Source organism: Pagrus major, chromosome 13 (genome assembly GCF_040436345.1).
Source record: "Pagrus major chromosome 13, Pma_NU_1.0".
Classification (NCBI taxonomy): Eukaryota; Metazoa; Chordata; class Actinopteri; order Spariformes; family Sparidae; genus Pagrus; species Pagrus major.
Window position 1 is genome coordinate 8,455,752 of NC_133227.1, and position 20,226 is coordinate 8,475,977.

General features: G+C 41.2%; 3 protein-coding genes across 3 annotated transcripts; all 3 read right to left on the bottom strand.

Moving 5' to 3' along the window:
• Positions 1-1,732: 1,732 nt before the first annotated feature.
• ilk (integrin-linked kinase) lies at positions 1,733-9,646 on the bottom strand. The gene is made up of 13 exons (XM_073479021.1): positions 9,554-9,646; positions 8,524-8,682; positions 6,512-6,677; positions 6,073-6,168; positions 5,776-5,872; positions 5,394-5,477; positions 5,198-5,283; positions 4,997-5,106; positions 3,841-3,968; positions 3,019-3,140; positions 2,781-2,880; positions 2,429-2,559; positions 1,733-2,256 (listed from the first exon to the last, which is right to left on the bottom strand). The coding sequence occupies exons 2-13, from the start codon at positions 8,610-8,612 to the stop codon at positions 2,107-2,109; spliced, it is 1,359 nt and encodes a 452-aa protein (XP_073335122.1). The 5' UTR covers positions 8,613-8,682; positions 9,554-9,646; the 3' UTR covers positions 1,733-2,106.
• A 3,620-nt stretch (positions 9,647-13,266) lies between these two features.
• Positions 13,267-15,405, bottom strand: timm10b (translocase of inner mitochondrial membrane 10 homolog B (yeast)). Its single transcript, XM_073479531.1, has 3 exons — positions 15,135-15,405; positions 14,944-15,039; positions 13,267-14,537 (listed from the first exon to the last, which is right to left on the bottom strand). Exons 1-3 carry the CDS (start codon positions 15,162-15,164, stop codon positions 13,887-13,889), a joined length of 777 nt encoding a protein of 258 aa, XP_073335632.1. The 5' UTR covers positions 15,165-15,405; the 3' UTR covers positions 13,267-13,886.
• A 2,504-nt stretch (positions 15,406-17,909) lies between these two features.
• LOC141007644 (uncharacterized) lies at positions 17,910-20,226 on the bottom strand. The gene is made up of 2 exons (XM_073480020.1): positions 20,147-20,226; positions 17,910-19,371 (listed from the first exon to the last, which is right to left on the bottom strand). The coding sequence occupies exons 1-2, from the start codon at positions 20,183-20,185 to the stop codon at positions 18,925-18,927; spliced, it is 486 nt and encodes a 161-aa protein (XP_073336121.1). The 5' UTR covers positions 20,186-20,226; the 3' UTR covers positions 17,910-18,924.

Here is a 20,226-nt window from a genome sequence, read left to right on the forward strand (position 1 = left end):
GGTTTGCATTGTGATTCAAGTAGTCTGATTACTTTTCCGTCATGTTTTTTTTTTTTGTAGATCACTACTAACTACTGTCGAAAAGTACCCAAAAGTCATACTTGAGTAAAAGTTAAGACATAATGTTAAAATATAGCTTTGGAAAAAAGTGTGGGGTTTATATTACTACTACTAAAGTGCTTATTTTTGTTTTTTTAAGAATCCATCCGCACCAACATGACCCTGATGATGATGATGAAGCCTAGTCCTCCGATGGCACTTTAAATTACATCCCTGAATCACATATGTCCATGCATTCCTTGTTTTGTGGACTATAATAAAAAGGCATAGAAAAAGAGATTTTAGTCTCGTCATGTCATTATAGGCTACATTATTGAAAGTATAGGTCTATTGTGTTTCATATGACTGAGCCTACAATTGAAAATATTCCTATCTGTTCCTTTGCTCATCCCTGTGTCCAAGGCCATTCCTTTATTTAAAAAGATCCAGGCTAGTTAATTGTTCTATATAGGTTGTTTGAGCATTTTGTTGAAAGTAACTAAAAAGTAGTCTAATCAGTAATTTAGTAATACTGTAACATAATATATTACTTTAAAAATGAAGGTAACTAGTAATATGTAATATATTGTATTTTGAAAGTAACTCGCCCAACACTGCCTATAAGTATAGCACCTGAGTAAAAGTCTTACAGTATCTGATATTAAATGAACTTAAGTATCAAAAGTACAAGTAAAAGTATATTATACAGGCATATATTGGATCTGATATTCAGCACTGTTCTCATTACCAGAATCAGTGTATTTATTTTTTTTATCTTGTCGATAAAATTAATTAATTTAAAAATGTGCTACTTTGGCGCTGATGCAAACTGCATCAGCAAGTAACTGGTAACTAATGTTATCAGATAAATGTAGTGGAGTAAAAAGAACAATATGGAAGTGGAAGTATAAAGTAGCAAAGAAAGGTATTACGCAAATGAAGTACAAGAACCTCTAAATTGTACTTGAGTATCTGTACTCTGTGACATTCCATCGTTGCAAAAGGAAAGGACATCTTGAATGTCTTAGGTGTCAGTTAGTCATAAGTACCCATCATTGCTAACTAATGTTCAGAGAAGGTGCTGCTATGGTGAAGCCATCCGATGCCCACAGCAACGACCCCACCTGCTCGTGCACATTCCCATGAACATTGAGGTCTGTTATTGCTTTGGTTTATGTACAGCCTGTGAACAAGTTGGCACGTGTGTGCAGTAAACTCAGTTAAGTTGCATTTTTTGCTGGTATGTGACTTTTTTGGATTGTATGTTGTTATAATTTCATATCACATGTACACTGTCAACTTTTTTTTTTCAAAGTAGTTTGAACTACTACTTTGCTTTAGTGGCTTTAGTGTACCAACATTGATTTCCTCCTTAGGTAGCTTTGTTGTAGTTCAACCTCTTCTAGTGTGAAGTGAGTGGTAGCCAGTAATATCTGCAATCATAGCCTGTGACTTGAGCCTGATGATTCACAATTGACCTTGGAAATAATAGTTAGACAAAAAAATCTTAGTCCTTAAAATTTTCTGGAGCTTTTAGCCCCATCTTGTGGCCTTCATCAGGGGAAATTTGCAACCAAACAACCAAAGTTATAACCGAATCATCTCCATCAACAGCACTTTCTTGTACTAAGAATTTCTTTTGGTAAACTGATGTGAGCATTAAGTGTTGCACAAAAGACAGATGTTGTTCTTCATAAATATAAAACATTTATTGCATTAATGTGTATAAAAGCGTCGTTTCTATACACATTTCTTTGGATCTGTTTTCTGACTCATCACTGAACACAATCCACACCGGATCAACATGTTTGCTTACTGATATCTCAGTGATCATATTTCAACCATAATAAAAGAGCATCAGAGTCAGGCTAAAGAACATTTATACCTCAAATTTAAATTATACAAGAAAAGCAATATAATACTTTTTGTTTGAACTGTGTGGCTGAAGTGGTCTCTGACATTATTTACAGTGGCTTAGCAGATACATGAATGAAGTGAGGATAACGAGTGGTTTGATGATTTTAAAAAAGCATAGTAAGAGGAGTGTACAAAATGCTGTGAAGGCATTCACTTGTCTTGCATCTTCTCCAGGATGGGGACGATCATGTCGAACTTGGGTCTCTTGGCTGGGTCTTCGTTCATGCAGAGCCTCATCAGCTTGCAGATATGAGGTGAAATCCCCGGTGGAATGGTAGGCCGAAGGCCTTCGAGAGCCACCTGAGCAACAAGGGGGAGGCGAGAAACAAAGTTGCTGTAAACATGCAAAAAAAAAAAAACTTCAGGATGTTTTGAAGCTATGATGTCTGGTGCGGTCTGTCCAAGAGATACAGAGATGTGGATGTAAATACATTATGAGCCTGTGGGTAGATGAATACTTGCGGCCATATACCTTCATGCCTATCTCCATGTGTGAGAGGTCAGCAAACGGGACCTCTCTGGTAACCAGCTCCCACAGTAACACCGCGAAGCTCCACATGTCAGCAGATCTTCTGTTGATGTCTTCAGGCCTCTTCTGCAGGGCTGGAAACAAGAGGGACGAGTCAAACCATGAACCAAATTAGTCATCGGGTTTGTTTGGTTTCTGTAACATGGGCAACACACCAGATGAACAGCATGACTACCACTGAACTGGGATTAAATTATAGGCCTACAGTGCAGTATGTTCCTCACTGGATGACTCATAGAGTCTAAGGAGGCATGATAGGGGGAGGAAGTAGGCAGCAGGGAGGACAAAGAAATACCTTCAGGGGCCATCCATGCTGGAGAGTACATACGACCAGGACACTGGAAGGAGAGCTTGGCATCTGCCATGCTTATTCTGGCTGTCATGTCCTCATCGATCTGCAAATTAATCACATTATCAAACATCTAGAGAGTCAGCATCACCTTAGTTAGTAGCAGTAACAGACTCAAATCGTTTAGTTTATAGTTGTGGTTGATCATACACCAGTGCTTAAAGACAGTACAGCAGCGTCTTACCATGACGTGCTTACTGTTGAGGTAAAGCCGTGAAACCATTGGCTCTAAGGTGTGGAGGAAAGCCATGCCGCTGGCAATGTCCAATGCAAACTTCACCGCTTGGCTTTGGTCGACCACCAGAGCTGAAGAAGGGACAGAAGAAGAAGGCAGAGGAGGAAAGGAGGCAAGAGACAAAAGTTAAGATGGGTGTGTGATGCTCCATCTATAGCTACAGTAGTAATCCTCAGCCATTGTTCTTTGGAGCTGAAACAGACTTTAAAGGAAACATTTTCTGCACATTTTCAGGTTTATCATTTTATTTTGGGTCACTTCTAGAATAGGTTTAAATGCTTAAATACCCCAAAATCAGATTTCTCATACTGTCCAGTGCTGCAGCACTGTATTCCCCCTCTGCCTGAAAGGCTCTGCTCCCGTCTCTTTAAGGCCACGCCTCCTTTATACCCAGTCTCCCTATGATTGGTCAGCTCACACACGCCGACCCAGTACCGCTAACAACTACAGAGCAGCTGTGCTAAATCAATTCTTAAACGTCAAACTCGCTGCTAGGCATAAATTATGCAAATGTGTGATTCTGAGGTAGCCTGAAGTCACAAAGTCACAGGATTAAAGGCGGGACTAGTGATGAGGCGTTTCAGGAGCAGTGTTTTCCGTGGGAGAGAGGAGCTTCTGTTGGTGCACAATTTGACCTTTTTAACTTTCAAGATCTCTTATATGCACAAGAGAAAAGAAGACAAGGAAAACAACTGAAAAAGCATAATAGGTCTCCTTTGAGGCAAATTAGCGATTTTCATTTATATATATACATAAATGCAAACTACTTACTGGTGCCTTGGTGGAGTATGTTGAAGAGGGATCCGTATGGCATGTAGTGGGTGATGATGATGGGGTGAGGGGATGGAGGTGCCTGACACGCCCCAAGCACGGGCAGAATGTTAGGATGAGAAAAGATCCTATCGAGACACGACAGGACGAGAGGGAAGTGTGAGATTTTTCATTTTCACAAAAAAGAAGGGAAAAAATGTAAAGAAGTAATTATTCTAAGAGCAAATGTGTCTTTCTCAGATGATAAGGAATGAACAAATTCAGAGTGTGAGGACGCCCAACTGAAAAAAAAACATGAAAGCATGAAGAAACCTCTTCAGGCAATCTGTGTGATTACACAAATTTGTACAATCTTGGGCCCTTTAAAGTTAGCCAAGCTCTTTCAGCATCTGAAGCCCTTTCATTTTGGCAATACATGTCAGATGATATGTTGCCTCTGGATCTTTCTGTGTACTTTTGTGCGTACTTCCTTTTTTTTGAAAGAGAACAAGAACTGAAGCCAACATTAAAGCACGCTGCTGCCAAGCTGCTGCTCAAAGGTTCCTCACATTTCTGCCCTATTAAGGTTTTGTTGTTTCCATCACTTAATGAAGTTGGTGGTAATAATACAACTTTGCTAATTTGCTAAAATTCCTTCTTTCATTTGCTTGTTTGATATTCACTGTTATGTATTTTGAGTAATCAGACCCAGGTAGGTGATTTCTGAGTAAATTCCTGCTCCTGAGTTGCTCCTTTGGGATGTAACAGACTCATAAATATGTCAACAATGATTCACTGAAAGCCGACATCCTTTTGGGGGGCCCTGCTGAACAAGTCTTAACAAGCTCACACCAGCTTTTGGCTTACTAAATTGCACATACTTTAAATGTCATGTTGCAATGGGGTTCATGTTCAATACGATGGACGGAGGTTTATGGAATTTGTTTTTCACACTGCAGCTGCCAACGACTTCTTCACCACACCAGCCAAAACCCATCTGCTTGAGCTCTCAAATTAAAACCTCTCCGTCTTGTTGCACAAGAAGCCACCAGTCAATCACGTCCGAGCACTGTGTTTACAAGACGGCACAGTCAATTCAAATGCCCGTAGACTGATGAGCTAAATGAAAACCAACCACAACACTCTGTCATTGTCAGAGCTCTGATGTGTGGGTTACCTGAGTTTCGGATGCTCCTCGTTGAAGTCTCTGCTCTTCCTGGTGGTCCAGTCTCTCACCTGCAGAACCTTCACGATGATCTCATCCCCTTGCCACCGCCCCTGCCATAACTGCATACAGAGCACATAGTCGATTACACACCCGAGGAGCTGAAAAATAATAAATACAAAAGACCTGACCAAGCGGTAAAGTTCAACTGACCTCTCCAGACTGGTTCTCATTGATCTTTGCCAGGAGCGAAAGCTGCTTATAGTCAATACCGGCCTGCTTGTTGAGGGTACCATTGCCTGAAAGAGCCAAAACGTGAATAAACAACCAAATGTCCGTATTTGATATGATGATATGATGATATGATGAATCTTTCTTTGATATGATGAATCTTTCTCTCAATACTCACGAGGTCGTGTTCGCATGGTGCCCTTCCAGAAAGTTTCCTTATAAGGGACTTTGGTCATACTCTGGCCCAATTTCTCTGCCTTTTCTACAAACAGGAGTAACAACACAAAAATTAAATGGTGATTCTTTTTAATTTTGCCAACTTAATGATTCTTCTTTTCATAGGAAATAGAGTGTTGAGGTGTTAAAGGTCCCAGAGAAGACAGTCACTAAAACAGAGCATTCAGACCGAGGGTGAAGAGATGTTGACTGTCTGAGAAAGATAGTGTGTTTTTGAACATTAAAGCATGTAAACATTTTCTAGTAGACTCCTAAAATAAAAGTATGACCCTGAAAATAAGCATACTATGGGACCTTTAACATGCCCACAAATGAGGTCCAACCTTGCAGCAGCTGTTTTAGGTGAGGCTTGGCCTTGTCCAGAGGTGTCTGTCCATATCTGTTACATACACACACCTGGGCACCACTGGTCACCAAGTCCTAAGAAAAAAGAGTTAAAATATGTTGTTAGAATTCAAGCATAGGTTTTTGTTATGAAAAGCACAGGCACTGGGAGTGTTCAGAGTACCACTGCTTTACAAAGCACTGTAGTGGCTCTTTCTCCCCAGAAGAGGGCCTTTACAGCCAACACATTGTGCCAGAGGAAGTGCAGTGTCTGTGGGTGTATCGTTGTACTGTACCTCTGCCACTTCGTCTTGGCCCCAGAAGCAGGCGTAGTGGAGCGGCGTGTTCCCGTGCTCGTTGACTGTATTAGGGTCGGCTTTGCACTGAATCAGCTGGCATCGCAGGTCATAAAGTGAAAGAATTGTACAGCAGAGGAAGTATTGAGAGTAAACACGTGCACCCAGCTTGTCTGCAGGCATCAGATACTTAAACGTAATGCTTTTTAAGATAAAAATTGAAGATTTTGATCATCTTGTTCTTATTCAAGCAGTGCAGGTAAATATAAAGGTAAGTAGTATATGTGTGGTTCCGTGTAGAGGTAGGTTTTCTGTAGGAATGTGGCTATTAGATGGATAAATAAAAACTAGATGTAATGTTTGTGTCACTATTGAAGGACCTGTAGAGGACCTGTGCACCAGGTCCAGATGTCTCCACACTATGCCTGAGTGTGTGTACCTTCGCCACGATGTCTCTGTGTCCATGACTGGCGGCGAGATGCAATGGGGTGTCGTCTCCCCGATTCATCACATTAATCCGAGCGCCTCTCATGATGAGCATGTCAACAACGCCGCTCCTCCCTTCCCTGCACGCCCAGTGGAGCGGGCTGAAGCCGTGGTCATCACTGAAACGACAATCAATCTTTAAACTGGCTGTGATGACCTGATTAGAATACTTTTTATTACATGGTGGAGATGTACTTGAAGTGTGTGTAGGAGGGGGCTGATCTCTGAGCATATCCCAGCTGACAAAACACTATCTGTGTGGGTTTTTTCTCTTTGACACACAGGTTCCCACAACCTACCAGTCTTTATTTAGACTGAAGCACATGCTTCCTCGCGCTGCTGCCGGTGGCCTATAACCCATCTGACGGCTGGCCTAGAGATAGAATATGTCCGTGTAAGCTGGAATGCCTACCTACAGCGTACATGGCACTGCTGCAGCCTACAAGGAGCCAAGATATCACCTACGTGTGACTGGCCCCTTCACCCAAGCGACCCCATTTACATTAGCTGACCCCAAAGGCAGCTGCCGCGGCTCTTCGCTGCCCCACGCAAAGCCGCAAACTCCGCTCTCTGTTTACCAATCGACCTCAGGAGGGCTTGTTCAGCCTGTAGGAAATAGCTGCACTACTAGCTCACACTGAAGTGAAACAGCACTTCATCACATTCTCTGTCAATTCTGAGGCAGCGCTGTGGACAGACAGTTCATAGTCTGACCAACCCTGACTGTGTGCTATAAAAAGTAACGGGGGAGGGAAAAAAAAAACTCAGGAATGACAGAGCGGAAAATACACAGTGGAATCCTCAGCTACACATTCTCTCTCCCTCTCTCTTTTTCCCTGTGTCTTCCTGTGTCGCTCGCTCGAAGACACATCCTGGGGGAGATCTGATATGGCATTTAATGTTTGTCCCGGGGGGACTCCTAACTTTTTTTCTTCATAAATTGAAAGAAAAAGCATTTCAGTTCCTTTGCCACCAACATCTAACACTTATCAGGCATTATTGGCTGGTTCACACAGTGGAGCCTCTTCAGTCAGCCAAAGCAAAGGGCCTCCAGGCTGCATAATGACTGGTCTGCTCTCTCAGATGTTTATGCGGGGCTGCAGCTATGCTGCCTGAGAGGCTCTGTCAGCAAGGGCCTGGCCTGGCCCTGTATGGAGTTGAACAGAGGAAATGGCCTTGGCTGTTGCGTGGTTGGCTCGCAGCTCTGCAGCCCTCAAAGTCAACGTCAACAAACTGCACATATATGGCCTGGCCCAAGAATGAGATAACCACGGTCTTTAGCAGTGAGGTCTTCAAGCTCCCTTCCAGCAAGGAAATGATGTAAACAGGCAGAAGCGCTCTGAATATCCTATTCAAGTTTAAATACAGTCTAACAGTTTGTATTTTGGATTGATTAATTGTTAATTTTTAATAAATAACATGTCACAAATTGTTCCGAGAGAACAGGGCGGCATCTTCGAAGTGGTGGTTTTGTCTGATCATCAGTATAAACCTCCCAATGATTACATCAGCGCAGCGCTATAATCTGAAATCAGTCTGTGCTTTTCAGGATGAGTTTTAGGGCTAAATTCTCTCATCTGACTCATTTATGTCACCGCGTAACCTCCCCAGATCACCCACTGCTTTTAAACACACACGCACAGTTTTTGGGGATGACATCATGAGAAGAGAGATCCAAGACGAAAATGGAAAAAAAAAAAAGAAAAAAAAAGAAACTGGACTGGAATTACCGGTGCTGGGTGATGCTCAGCAGTATGTGGAGATGCAGGGAGAGCACAATATGGAAACTATGTGACCACACACACGCCCACACACACACACGCACCAGCAAGGAATCCCCTCGCCCACCATACCAAATGTGGTACGCTCGCTATTAAGTCAGTTCCAATCATTAGGAGGCCGTACAGACTTTAAACAGGGCTAGCTAGATTCTCAAGATAAAAGTCTGTGCAGATGTCTGCTCACCCCAAGTTGAGGTCGTTCTCTGTGTTGTCCAACCACAGACGAACGGCCACAGAGTTCCCCTCTCGACACTGCGTGAAGATGTCATCCATGGTTATGCTGCAGGCCGCCTCTCTTGACTAGTTGCTCTTTCAGTCTCTTTTGAGATCAGGAACATGTAGCCTACAAAGAGGTGTTAAACAAGGACTCCTTACTGCATATCAAAGGCTTTTCCTCATAAACAAAGTTAAAGGAGCACTATGTAGTTTTGGAGAAGAAATTCAAACTCAGAATTTTAATATTTACGATATCAATGAGGTAATAATGCAAACTCAGAATTATTTATTTTATCTATAATTCACTGAATGTTCTCAGAGGAAAATAAGGTCCCCAGAACACTGTTTGAAGCTATAAAGGTGGCAGGGTCCGCCACATATAAACAAAGTAAAACAGTATGAAATTGTATTGTCCTTTAAGATCAGTTTGTTTACTCAGTCATGAAAACAAAGAGTTTGTTGAATTTGTTTGTTTACACAAAACAAAGGAGAGCTTTCCCCAAAAAACTACATACTGCTCCTTTAATATAAATGTTCGTATACTCTATTGCACTGTGCATCTTCCAGCAGGCTGAGCAGGTAAACAGACATCACTCACCGTCCTCTGAGCATTCAGGAGAAGGATGACTTGCATTAGGTTCATAATGTGAAATAAATGTGTGATGGGAAAAACATCCCCTCAGGTGGAAGCCTGGCTCTCCTTTGTCTTTATAAACACATATTTCCTACACAATCATTGTAAAGGCAGACTAGATGTATCTGCTGCACAAAAACACACAAAGACAAAGAGTCCACCGTGATGAAATCATGAAGTACGTAAGTACATTCCCACATTTCCCCCTTGGCTTCATCTTCCTCTGTAGAATCGGATGGGCTGGCCTCTTGGATCACTTTGAAATCTATTGTTAAAAAGTCAACACATCCACTCCAGAAAACTCCCCGACCTCAACGGAAGCAGAACAATTCAACATCCAAACAAACTTTGTCCAAACTCTTACCGGCTGCGGATCGATCGATTTTTCCTCTCGGTTCCTTGTTTTCTCCCCCAAAGTCTTCGTCTGCTGAAGTCTAGAGGAGCAGAGAACCGTCGGGCTGAGTCCACGCCCCGCTCCTCCGAGCTGATGTGGGCTACTGGGGAGAAGTCAGGGGAGCTACTGGCAGCGCTGTCCCGGGACACCCGCACAGCAGCGCCCCCTGCTGGACGCGATGCAGGGGCGAAAATACCGAGGTCAGGTGAGGTGGAGGAAGGATGTGGGCAGGTTTTATTTATTAACAGTGAGAAGATGTTTCTCCAGTACTCAGAAGTCACACTAGAGTAAAAGTAAAGATATGATGTTAAAATATTACTAGTGAACCATACAAATAATACCTGAGGGAAAGTCTGAGTGTCTGATATTAAATGTACTCAAGTATCACAAGTCATTTTCTGGCAATACATGTTCTTCAGTACTAAAAAGTAAAAGTAAATTATAGCCTACATATTTTAACATGTTTGTATGTACATACTGTATACTATATGTCAACTGATGAATGGCCTGGCACATTATTGTATCTGATACTATTTTTCTCATTCTCCAAATTAGTGTGTTTCTTTTTTTAAATTTTTTTTTATGTGATTGTCGATAAAAGAAATTAATTAAAACTGCTACTTTGGCTCTGATGCAGCATGCAATCTGCAAAGTAACTAGTAGCATGATATCTAATACATGTAGTGAGTAAAGCGTAGGCTACAATAGTACAGTACTTGAGTACATTTACTTACTTAGTTACATTCCATCACTGTGTAACTGAGTACACTTACTCAAGTACTGCACTTCAGTTCAATGTGCTTGTACTTTAACTGAGCATTTTAATTTTATTCAACTTTATACTTCTTCTCCTCTCTACTACATCTCAGAGACGAGTACTGTACTTTTTACTCCTCTACATTTGTCTGACAGCTCTGGTTGCTTGGTTCACTTTTCAGATTAATTTTTCATCTCCTTGCTATCCAGTAAAAAACTAAAACGGAAAAAAATCCTTTATGAATTGAGAAAATGCTTCGACTTCTTAAAGGCTAACTAACAGTTTTCCACATCAAAGTGTGTTTACACGTCTTGGAGAGTACTGCTGCATATGTGAAAAAAGTAGTATAAAGCCTTTTCTGGCTCCAGAGGAAGCTGCATGTAATGTGATAAATTCAAATGTCACTCAGTGAGTTGCATTGTGGGTAATGTAGGTGCCAGGTTTTGAAAAGGAAGAAGAATATGTGGGATAAAGAAGGAGATATCTCTGGTTCTGACGTATTGATTTGGATCAATTGTTACAGAGTGGAATGTTGGACCAGTGGACCATTTTAATGCACAATGAGTATTTTTACTTTTGATACTTTTAACAGGCTACATTTAGCTTACAATACCTGTCTACTTTAACTTAAGTAAGGTTTTGAATGTAGGACTTGTAAAAATGAGTATTTTCACCATGTGGTGTTGCTACTAAGTAAAGGATCTGAATCTTTAACTGTAACTTGTCATGAATCAGGATACATTCATGGTATAAAAACTGCATATCACAGCAAAATTGTGATCAGATGACACATCATCAATAGGCACATTTTCCCTGTGGAATTACATCTTTTTGTTCAGCATGCATTGACATGAAAGAAATGAGGACATGATGGCCTCAGGGATATGGTGGAGGAAAAATCCATGAGTATCAATTTCATTCTTGGTTTACTTTGTGATTTATCGGCATTATATATAGAGGGCCTGTGACTCAGAGCTGATATTGGAGCCTGAAGAATACCAGATTTTTCAGGGCCAAATTTGAGGGTGACATATCCAATGAAACCTCACCAATATTTTCTGACATTAGCTTTTTTGTCAAATATAACATCTTAAATCTGATCATGGTTGCTTTAGCTTATTAAAGAACAGCAGACATTCTAACTTGTCAACGCAGGAAAACAACATTAATGATGGCTGCATTCCATTTAGATGAGCTAGTTCCAGAGCTCTGGTGTCGTGCACGTGCACTCACTGACGAGGCTTACTGGAACACTTAATAGAATGCAGCCATCGTTAAAGTTATTAGTCACACCTGTGCTTTTCCTGCTTTGACAAGTCAGTGTAAAAGGGTGTATTCTGACTGACCTGGACACTGTGACTGATGTTGTATCCATGGGAGCACTAATAACTTTAATGACAGCTCGGCTCTATAATTATATATATACAGGACTGTGCATTTCCTCCTGTGACATGTCAAAATGTCATCAGTGAGTCAGGCTTATAAGTGTATCTATTAGTGCTCTCTGGTGGCCAGACTGTGCACTGGCAGTGGCAACACTGTCTATAGTACTGTCAATATTTGCAGTTTATGTGCCGCAGTTCTTACCGACAGCCATTTATCTATCATGAGCTAATATTTGCTTACATATCAGCTTCGATGATTTATTGGTCAGCCTTGATATTTAATCACCCAATCATGTTTATTTAGATTTGATAAGCCCTTTTGATTCGCACAGGTGTGAATAATAAAATAAACAATGGCTGAATTCCATCAAGCTGCTCCATTGTCAGGCCCCAGGTACTGGTTTATGACTTGATGAGACGCATGAATAGAACGAAGCTATCGTTAATGTTAGTGCTAGTGACACCCACACTTCTCCTACCACGACTACTGTATTGAAACCTGATTGACTGACACTGCATTTTTGAGGCCGATACCGACATCAGAGTTTGAGTTTATTTTATTATTATAACTTATAACATTTATTGATAAGGATCCCTTAAATTTCATCATTACAGACATAATAAGACTAAGATATGAGGCGTACTAATTGCAATATTTTCCAGTAGAAAGTTTGTACATTGATTGGCCTCATTGCCGTATCATTAATATACGCTAATTAAACTTTTCCTTCAGTTGGTTGTCCCTATAGTTCACTAATTAAGGAGATAATTCATACATCTTACTTTTTTCCCAACTTATAACTGCCTCACACTTACATTACAGTATAGCAAGACCGATTGTCAACGATTTCAAAGGAGACTCTTAATATTGAAAAATGTATTCTTTAGAAAAATGATACTCTCATGTGCAGCTGCATAATTACCAAATCTGTCTTCTAGCATCCAGTTCCTGACAGAAGCTGTGAATCTCACTGACTTGAAGTATATATTTCAGCTGTGCTGAAGAACATCAGTCCTACAGGCTCGACAGAACAGACTGTGGATCTGATTTGTTCCTCAGTCTGTCAAACCAGAGCAGACCTCCGTGTTCCTGTGTGATTAGACTGATTGCACCGCAGCCACTTATTCATAATATCTGATGTAAAATATGTTCGGTTTAATGTTTTCTGTTATTTATGTGAAACAGTGTACGTCTTGGGACACGAGACAAATTTGAGAAGCATATCAAAGTGACAATAAAGTGAAACCAACTTTGTGGTTGAGGAGTGAAGCCATCGGGAATGCTGTTTTGAGATGGCTTATCATGGCTCTGCTGCTTGATTAAAGAGTACATAGCGTGTTTGGTGCATAGGCAGGAAATTATGGGAGGAGAGAGAGAGAGGTGATGATATGTGAACTGGATTCACACTCACAGAGCATGTGACACACGCCCCTACCCACTGCTGGGTTAGGACATCCGGCAGCAGGAGGGCCTTTGTTTTCAAACCAAAGATGCAGGAGGTCTTCAATGAAGCATTTAGATAAAGAAAACATGAAAAAAGTCATGGATACTCTCAATTTTATTACTGAAGATTATCCCGTTTCTGCATTTATTTTACAAAACAGTCATCATCAGGTCTGAGTGTGTTTAAGGTCTCATCAGACTGAACCCTTCTGCCTCCTGAAAGTCTGAACTGAACTCCCTATATGATCAGGCCAGGCTGCAGGCTGGGGCTTGAAGCTTGACTGGCAAAAGCATTACCATCACACTCACATACACAGATACACACACCTTTATAACAGCTTCCTTCTTGTTTTTTCCACTTGCCCGCAAAACTGTCCATATATTTCTTTTTTTGGAGGGATCAAATGGCACTAAATCTGCAATTAAAGATTGTTTTTTTCATTTGATTACTCTGTCAAAAACAATGTAAATGTCCATCACAAGTGAACAGAGAGTTAAGAGAGTCGGAAGTGAGGTCTTCCAGTTGCTCATTTTGTAAAACAGGTTAAAAACATCAGAAATGTATAATATGAAAACAAAACAAAACACAGAAAATACTCACATTTCAGAGAATGTTACCAGAAAAGGTTGTATGACATGATGATATCATATATAATAATTTTATAATTTATATCACTCTATTAATCATGTATTTAACTTGACCCAGACTGGGAATTATTATTGACTTGATGGAGGTGGAAGCTCTTGAGCTCTCTCTTGGACTGGCAGGCTCTCTATGGATTGAGGAAGTGTAGGTGCAGCTACTGCCGTCACAGGCACATCTGCCGATATGGACGGGGGCTTAGATGGCGTAAAAACAGGAGCTGAGCTGTCAAACTCAATTTGGGGCCCAGCTATTGGCGGCGGAGGAAAGCGTGCTCTATAAGATGGTCCGCTGCCAGCATCATTGAGCACTGATGGATTCATGGCTTCAGTCGCAGGTGTAAGTGCTGTGGCAGCTGATAATGTGCCTTCTGTGGCTGTTGTGGGTTTGGACACAGCAGCGTCCAGCCCAACTGGAATATCTAATCCTGCTGGTTTTGAGAATGAGCCAAGGGCGTCTGGTGCCACATCAGTCACTGGGGGAGTCAACAGCGGAGAGATTTGTGGGATGACGGGGCTTTCAGATGCTGGTAAGACTTCTGTGGCAGGAGGCCCCACGTTTGCTGCTGCAGCCGCTGCCTCTGCTGCCTTCGCGTTTTCAGCGGCCTTGCTCTCCATCTCCTCCATCCGGCGCTGCACCATCCGAGGCATCAGCTGCACGTAGGTGCCCATCAGCCGGTGGTTGGAGCGGATCAGCTTCCCTGCACAGCTGTCCACACAGCGCTCCTGGACAGAAAGCAGTGATCAGAGGTGATGAGTGAATAAATACAGAATGTGTTCATGATCGCTTGCTCAGCCAGTAGTATGTGGACTATGTTCTGGGATTGTTTTTCAAGGTTTGGACGAGGCTCCTTGGTGTCAATCGGTGAGAATCTCAAAACTACAGCATACAATGACATCCTAGACAAGAGGTTGAGATATTCAACACTCGCATACACTATGTGAGTGTAATGTTGGTGTGTCTACACACTTTTGGCCATGTCCTGTAGTGCTATATGATCAGACGTAGCAGTTAAAGGACCTGCGATGAGCCACAAAGCACGGGAATACAATCACAGTCAGAGGCGCAGCTGTATGTATAAGTGTCTCCACATATAGCTGGAAGGGTATGTACGTTTCCCAGTATCCTTACCTCGTCCATGGTGAGGTTTCTGTAGTTGAAGTTGCTGGTGCATCGCTGGAAGCAGGTTTCAGTCATACGGTTGTAAACCAGGAGGAAATCCCGCAGCTGTGAGAAACAAAATCACCCAAACTCACCATCAAGCTGTTCGTATACAAGCAAGCTCACTAATGTAGCCGCCATTGCATATAAATGTGACTTACGTTTCTCAGTTGTTGGTCAGGATCCATCATGTTTCTGTCTTCACTACTGGTTAGCTAAAATGCTACCATCGAGAGCCGGTCAGCTAATAAATCGAGTAAGTTGTAGTTTTCCCGGTCCTCAGCTGTCTGAGGTGAATCAAAGCACAATTCCGCAAGATGTCCTTTACATGTCAGCATCAACGTATCGATAATCGCACCCAAGCATCAACTGATTCGGGTGATAGATTAGGATGGCATGACATTCACATGCGCGCTGCCATGTTTGTTACGAAGATCGTCTCCGCCCTGGAAGACGCTTCACTCGCTAGCATAAAAAACGATGCCATTTCCGGTTTCCTAAACGTGACGTTTTTGGCCTTTCGTGTGTACGGCACGACGTTGTTGGCAGTTGTTTTTCCGGATAGATACATAGAATTATTATATTAAATTTATATTATATTTACACAAGTATTATATGTTAAGTACGTGTTGAAAAACCTATCATGCCAAGTCGTTTAACAGCTCTTATGATTGTGATTACAAGACATTTCAAGAGACATATTTCTTATAACCATTTATTCAGCTTGGATTCTGGCAGCCAAACAAAGATATTAAATTAAGTATATTAATTTTAATTTCAAATGTCTTGCTAATTTGTCCATATTCTCCTCAATAGTTTAATTCTCTAAAAACGAGATGGGAGATGTTAGCCTACAAGTCCCACCCACCCCCTCACCAAGCTAGCACTGGCCACTAGCATCCACGGCTGAAACTTGTTTCTTAATTGTTGTTGTCCGTTTTCCAAGCTAGCAAGATGGTAAAAGTTGAACACTGTTTGCCATTAACAATTTAATAAGAGCCTTATTCTTGCTGGCACTCAACAACATGTGACCTGCCTGTTTAATGCTGATTTAACGTCAGTCAGAAAGCTGAGGAGCTAGCTAACTGTCTTCATGGAGCCTGAATAGGTAAGTACTCACAGATGTTTTCCCCCCAAAACACTGATAGAAATGCACAAAAAACTGGAAGTTAACATTTTCACTTTGTTAGGCTATAATTTGGTCGAAATTAACTTGGGTAATAAGCTTATATATATATATGGAGGAGATGAGCAAACATTTAAAAGCACACATGTTCACATTCTCCTTGTAGATATGACAGCGAACACTCAGTAGCAAAGGCAGCTGAGCTTCATTGTACGGACACAAAAACCCTTAAAAGCAGCTTTCAAGAACCGAGAGCATTAATTTCCTGACAGACTGTGTGAGCCCAGATAAGAAGGAGTTTGGGTGAATGCAAAGACATTTATACCATAGTACAGTCTCTCAAAAATGGAAGGAAAAAAATGAAAAAGTACACATTTTTTGGCCAGTTACTTTGGTGTAATCTGACAGGTGTTATAATTCACTACCCTAAAGGTTAAGGCCATAACAAATAACCAGCCATACATTAAAATGTCCCCAGCTGATGACCTTTGTAACCCACCATTCCTCCTCCCCCTCCCATCATTCTTTTTAAGAGATCATTGTTGTAAATAAGAAAGGATGCCATGCCAACTAGCCTTTACTGCCACAATATATCAGAAGTATGTCATTGCAGCTTGGTCACTTGATGGTCTAGCTTAATTTGTAAAAATATTCTTTTTGAGCCTGTAACATCATTTCTATACATTAAGATATGTTCACAATATTTCAAGTCTATCTTGAACAATAAGTGCCTGTATGACACCTATAACACTGAAAACAGGTTTGGTGGGCTGTATTCGTTCCTCCTATCCATACTGGACACACTTTTAATTCATTCCAAAGATTATTTGAAGCTAATATGAGGCCTCAGCAGTCTAAGATAGACAGAGCAAGTCTCTTTTAGTTCAGAATTCTCTCTTTGTGTTATTATCCCTCCACTGCAGCTCAGCCAGGAGACACTGTCCGGAAACCACAAGGGAATTTTATGCCAAAAAGACAATAACTTTGGATGATATCCACTTGATGTGACTGCTGAAGCCTCACATTAGCTTTGGGGAAAGTCAAGAACTTATTTTTGCACAGAAAAGGGACTAGAACAAGAATCACTTCAATTGAAAGTGCACTGGGGTCTTTTAATGTCCACTATGGACAGAAGGAATGATTCCATTATCAACACCTGTTTCAGTGTTGGGCACCTGACTTTTGTATGAGGACAGACTTGAACAATTGTGAACCTATCCTTTAAGATGTCACTTTCAGTTTAACTGTAGTATCATTTCTGTGTAACTCTAACTGATATACACCTTTGTTTTTGAGAGGAGGTGGAACAAAGCTGAGAATGAGTTTCCTTTTTCCTTTCATCCTTCCACAATCTGCTGTCGCAAGAACCTTAAAACCTTTTTTGTCTGTTTGAGCTGAATAAAAGGAAATTTCCCTTTATTATGTCATGTCAAGCAATCCAGCTAGTTGACATACAGCAGGGCTCCAGACTAAGTTGTCATACTGATTGCACTGGTGCACCTAGCTCTTTCATTTAGGGGCACTAGCACATAATTTAGGTTTCATTTCTTATCACATTATGTAAATTACAGGAATTTTGATGACCTCATTTGTTAAAAAAAAAAGAAAAAGAAATGATTAACTGTATTTCAGGCGCATGTGCAACCAAAGTAGTAGCAACCTGGAGCCCTGTACAGTGACAAAATGTAATGTAGAGACAGATACATAGTGTCAATCACGTTCACTTGTTTCAGAATCTACTTTTATTATTTTCCTTACAATAAAACGTTACTTATTTCAACGTTAATATGACAAAGGTAAAGTGCTGGTCTCTTTTGCAGTGGTACATATTTTGAAAAATTAATATTATAAGATTATTCAGTTACCAATAGTGCCTTTCTGCTCATGTGTGTCCTTTTTGTCGCTTCCCCATGCTGTATGTCTGCAACAGTTCATCCAAACTGCCTGCGGCCAAAAATTAATCCATAGAGGGGAAGTAGGCCACGGTCAGCTATTGAAAAACTGTCATTTAACGGTTAGTGGGCTGCAGACATCACTTCAGAGCTCAGTCCCCTCAGCAGAAAGCAGGGCAGTAAATTATCCTTTCCGAGCGGGGATTATTGAAAGGGAAATAATCATTTAAGCAGATGGCGCATTAGCTCATAAGTGCAGTAGATTATAAAGCTAATGACCATTATCATAACTTTGACGCGGAAAATTCTCTGTGGGTGACATTTACATAACAATATGCCCACAGGGAAAAAAATACATTGCATTAGCTTTCCCCCTTTTTGCTTCTGCTCACCTTCACTTTTATATTTATGTTAATTTTCTCTTCAGTCATAACACGACTATAAAGCAGATTCACATGTACATGTACATTTACTTCAGAGAGTTGGCTTGGCCACCACCCACAGCATGGAAAACAGATGTAAAGATTTTTTTTTCCCCTTTCACACCTTTCTATGAGACAGACTGTTGATGTCTGTCTGATCAAAACAGTGAAAGATCTTCCGTGTCCTGTGATGATTTGCTGTTTTCCTCGTCTTTCGTGACAAATTTAGAAATTTCCACGTGGCCCTTGACCTCTAAATGTCATACGCAGAGTTTCCTTTTCTCTCCTGCGCAGAGAGGTACACCTTTTGTTACCCAGTTGCTCAATGTGGAGAGTTCAAGAGGGAGTTGCATCAGAAAGGAAATTGCTCAACAAGCCCTTTGAATATTGAGTATGAGATAGTTTTCATTGCTCTAGGCACAGTTATGGACTTTTTTGGGGTCTTTTTTCAGGTGGCCTATTCAATTCTGAACAGTTTTAAATAAAAAAACAGTCTTAATATGATGTCTGTCTAATCTTCTCGGACACTCTGAATAGCTTCCACCTCTGACAGCTGTGTACATACGCTCCCATTACTACTATAATCTTTTCGTTCCTCACTCTCTTGCTCTACTTTCCATTCTCCACTTCCACCTTCCCAGCCCACCATCTCCCTCTCCATGTCTATACCCCTTTCTCTTTCCAAGTCCTCCGTCTCTTGGGCGATCTGTTGACTGTTCAGGTAGATGCTACTGTGTGAAACCATGGTGCTGGTGTCTCTGGGAGGAAGCTGAGCATCCATGTCCGCTTCCACCTCGAAGAAAGCGTTCACAGGGGCCGTGAGGTGGAGTGACAGCTGATTCTGCAGCTTGCCTCGCCTCTGAGCTTGGCCTTGCTGATGGCAATGCTTCTTCTTCCTCTGCTTATTTTTTGCCAGCTTCAGATCCAGTGAGGCATAATTCAGGTCAGGCTCTGGAGACTGGTTTCAGACAATGAAGACAAAAATCTGTTGGTTAAATGTTTTTTTTTGGTGTGATGAACAAAAAAGCTGCAGCACTTCACACCATCTTGAATGCATATTCTATATCTGGAATCTTGTGGCAGTATGTTCTCAAGTATTTCTGAGAGTCAAGTTTATTTTTAGAACATTTCTTGCTTGATCGTGTGCATTGGTTCACATCTCTGTTGACCACAGTGTCTCCGATGTGAGCTGCCTTCCGTTTTGAAAGCAAATCTGTCACAGTGGCCTTAAACTGTGCGTGTATTCTTAAAATGAAATGTGCACCAACAAGTATTCTGTGTGAAGTCTGAAGGAAACAACAAATATTGCATGATAGTAGCATTTGCAAAATCAATTCAAGAGACTTAGAATATATTGTAATTATCCTTTGTATCCTTTAGCACATGTTATATTCAATTCATTTCATAATCCGTATTGGTGATGCAACAGGTTTAAAAATAACAACAACGAAAACACATGTGCAAGTCAGGTGTAATCAGAACTAACAACAAGAACATTAACATCAAGCAGGTGAAAAATGAACCTTGTATCACAGCTCACAGAGGCATTTTCAAGTTTGCCTTTTGTTTCAATCTGCAACAATGCCGTCAGTCCCTACCCAGGCTGTTAAATGTATGATAACATAACATACATCATACGCGGTCACATAAAGTAAATGATGAAAACTATGCAGCAACTTCGAGAGGTATTGTACCGTTGCAACCCAGCAGTCTGAATACACAGTCACACATACCTTCATACGATCTCTTGTGTGTTGCACACTCGTCATCATCTCGTAGCAAACCTCGACAGAACCTGAGCAAGTAAAACATG

Bases quoted from the DNA above. Each gene is read 5' to 3' on its own strand.
- ilk (XM_073479021.1), bottom strand. From the start codon at position 8,612: ATGGATGACATCTTCACGCAGTGTCGAGAGGGGAACTCTGTGGCCGTT. The intron at 5,284-5,393 runs GTGAGTATTGAG...TGGCTCTTTCAG, and splicing joins CACCATGCGAACACGACCTC to GCAATGGTACCCTCAACAAG. The intron at 2,257-2,428 runs GTATATGGCCGC...CTTGTTGCTCAG, and splicing joins ACATGGAGATAGGCATGAAG to GTGGCTCTCGAAGGCCTTCG.
- timm10b (XM_073479531.1), bottom strand. From the start codon at position 15,164: ATGATGGATCCTGACCAACAACTGAGAAAC. The intron at 15,040-15,134 runs GTAAGTCACATT...TGTTTCTCACAG, and splicing joins CTGACCAACAACTGAGAAAC to CTGCGGGATTTCCTCCTGGT. The intron at 14,538-14,943 runs GTAAGGATACTG...CTTTCTGTCCAG, and splicing joins GAAACCTCACCATGGACGAG to GAGCGCTGTGTGGACAGCTG.
- LOC141007644 (XM_073480020.1), bottom strand. From the start codon at position 20,185: ATGATGACGAGTGTGCAACACACAAGAGATCGTATGAAG. The intron at 19,372-20,146 runs GTATGTGTGACT...GTCTGAAACCAG, and splicing joins ACACAAGAGATCGTATGAAG to TCTCCAGAGCCTGACCTGAA.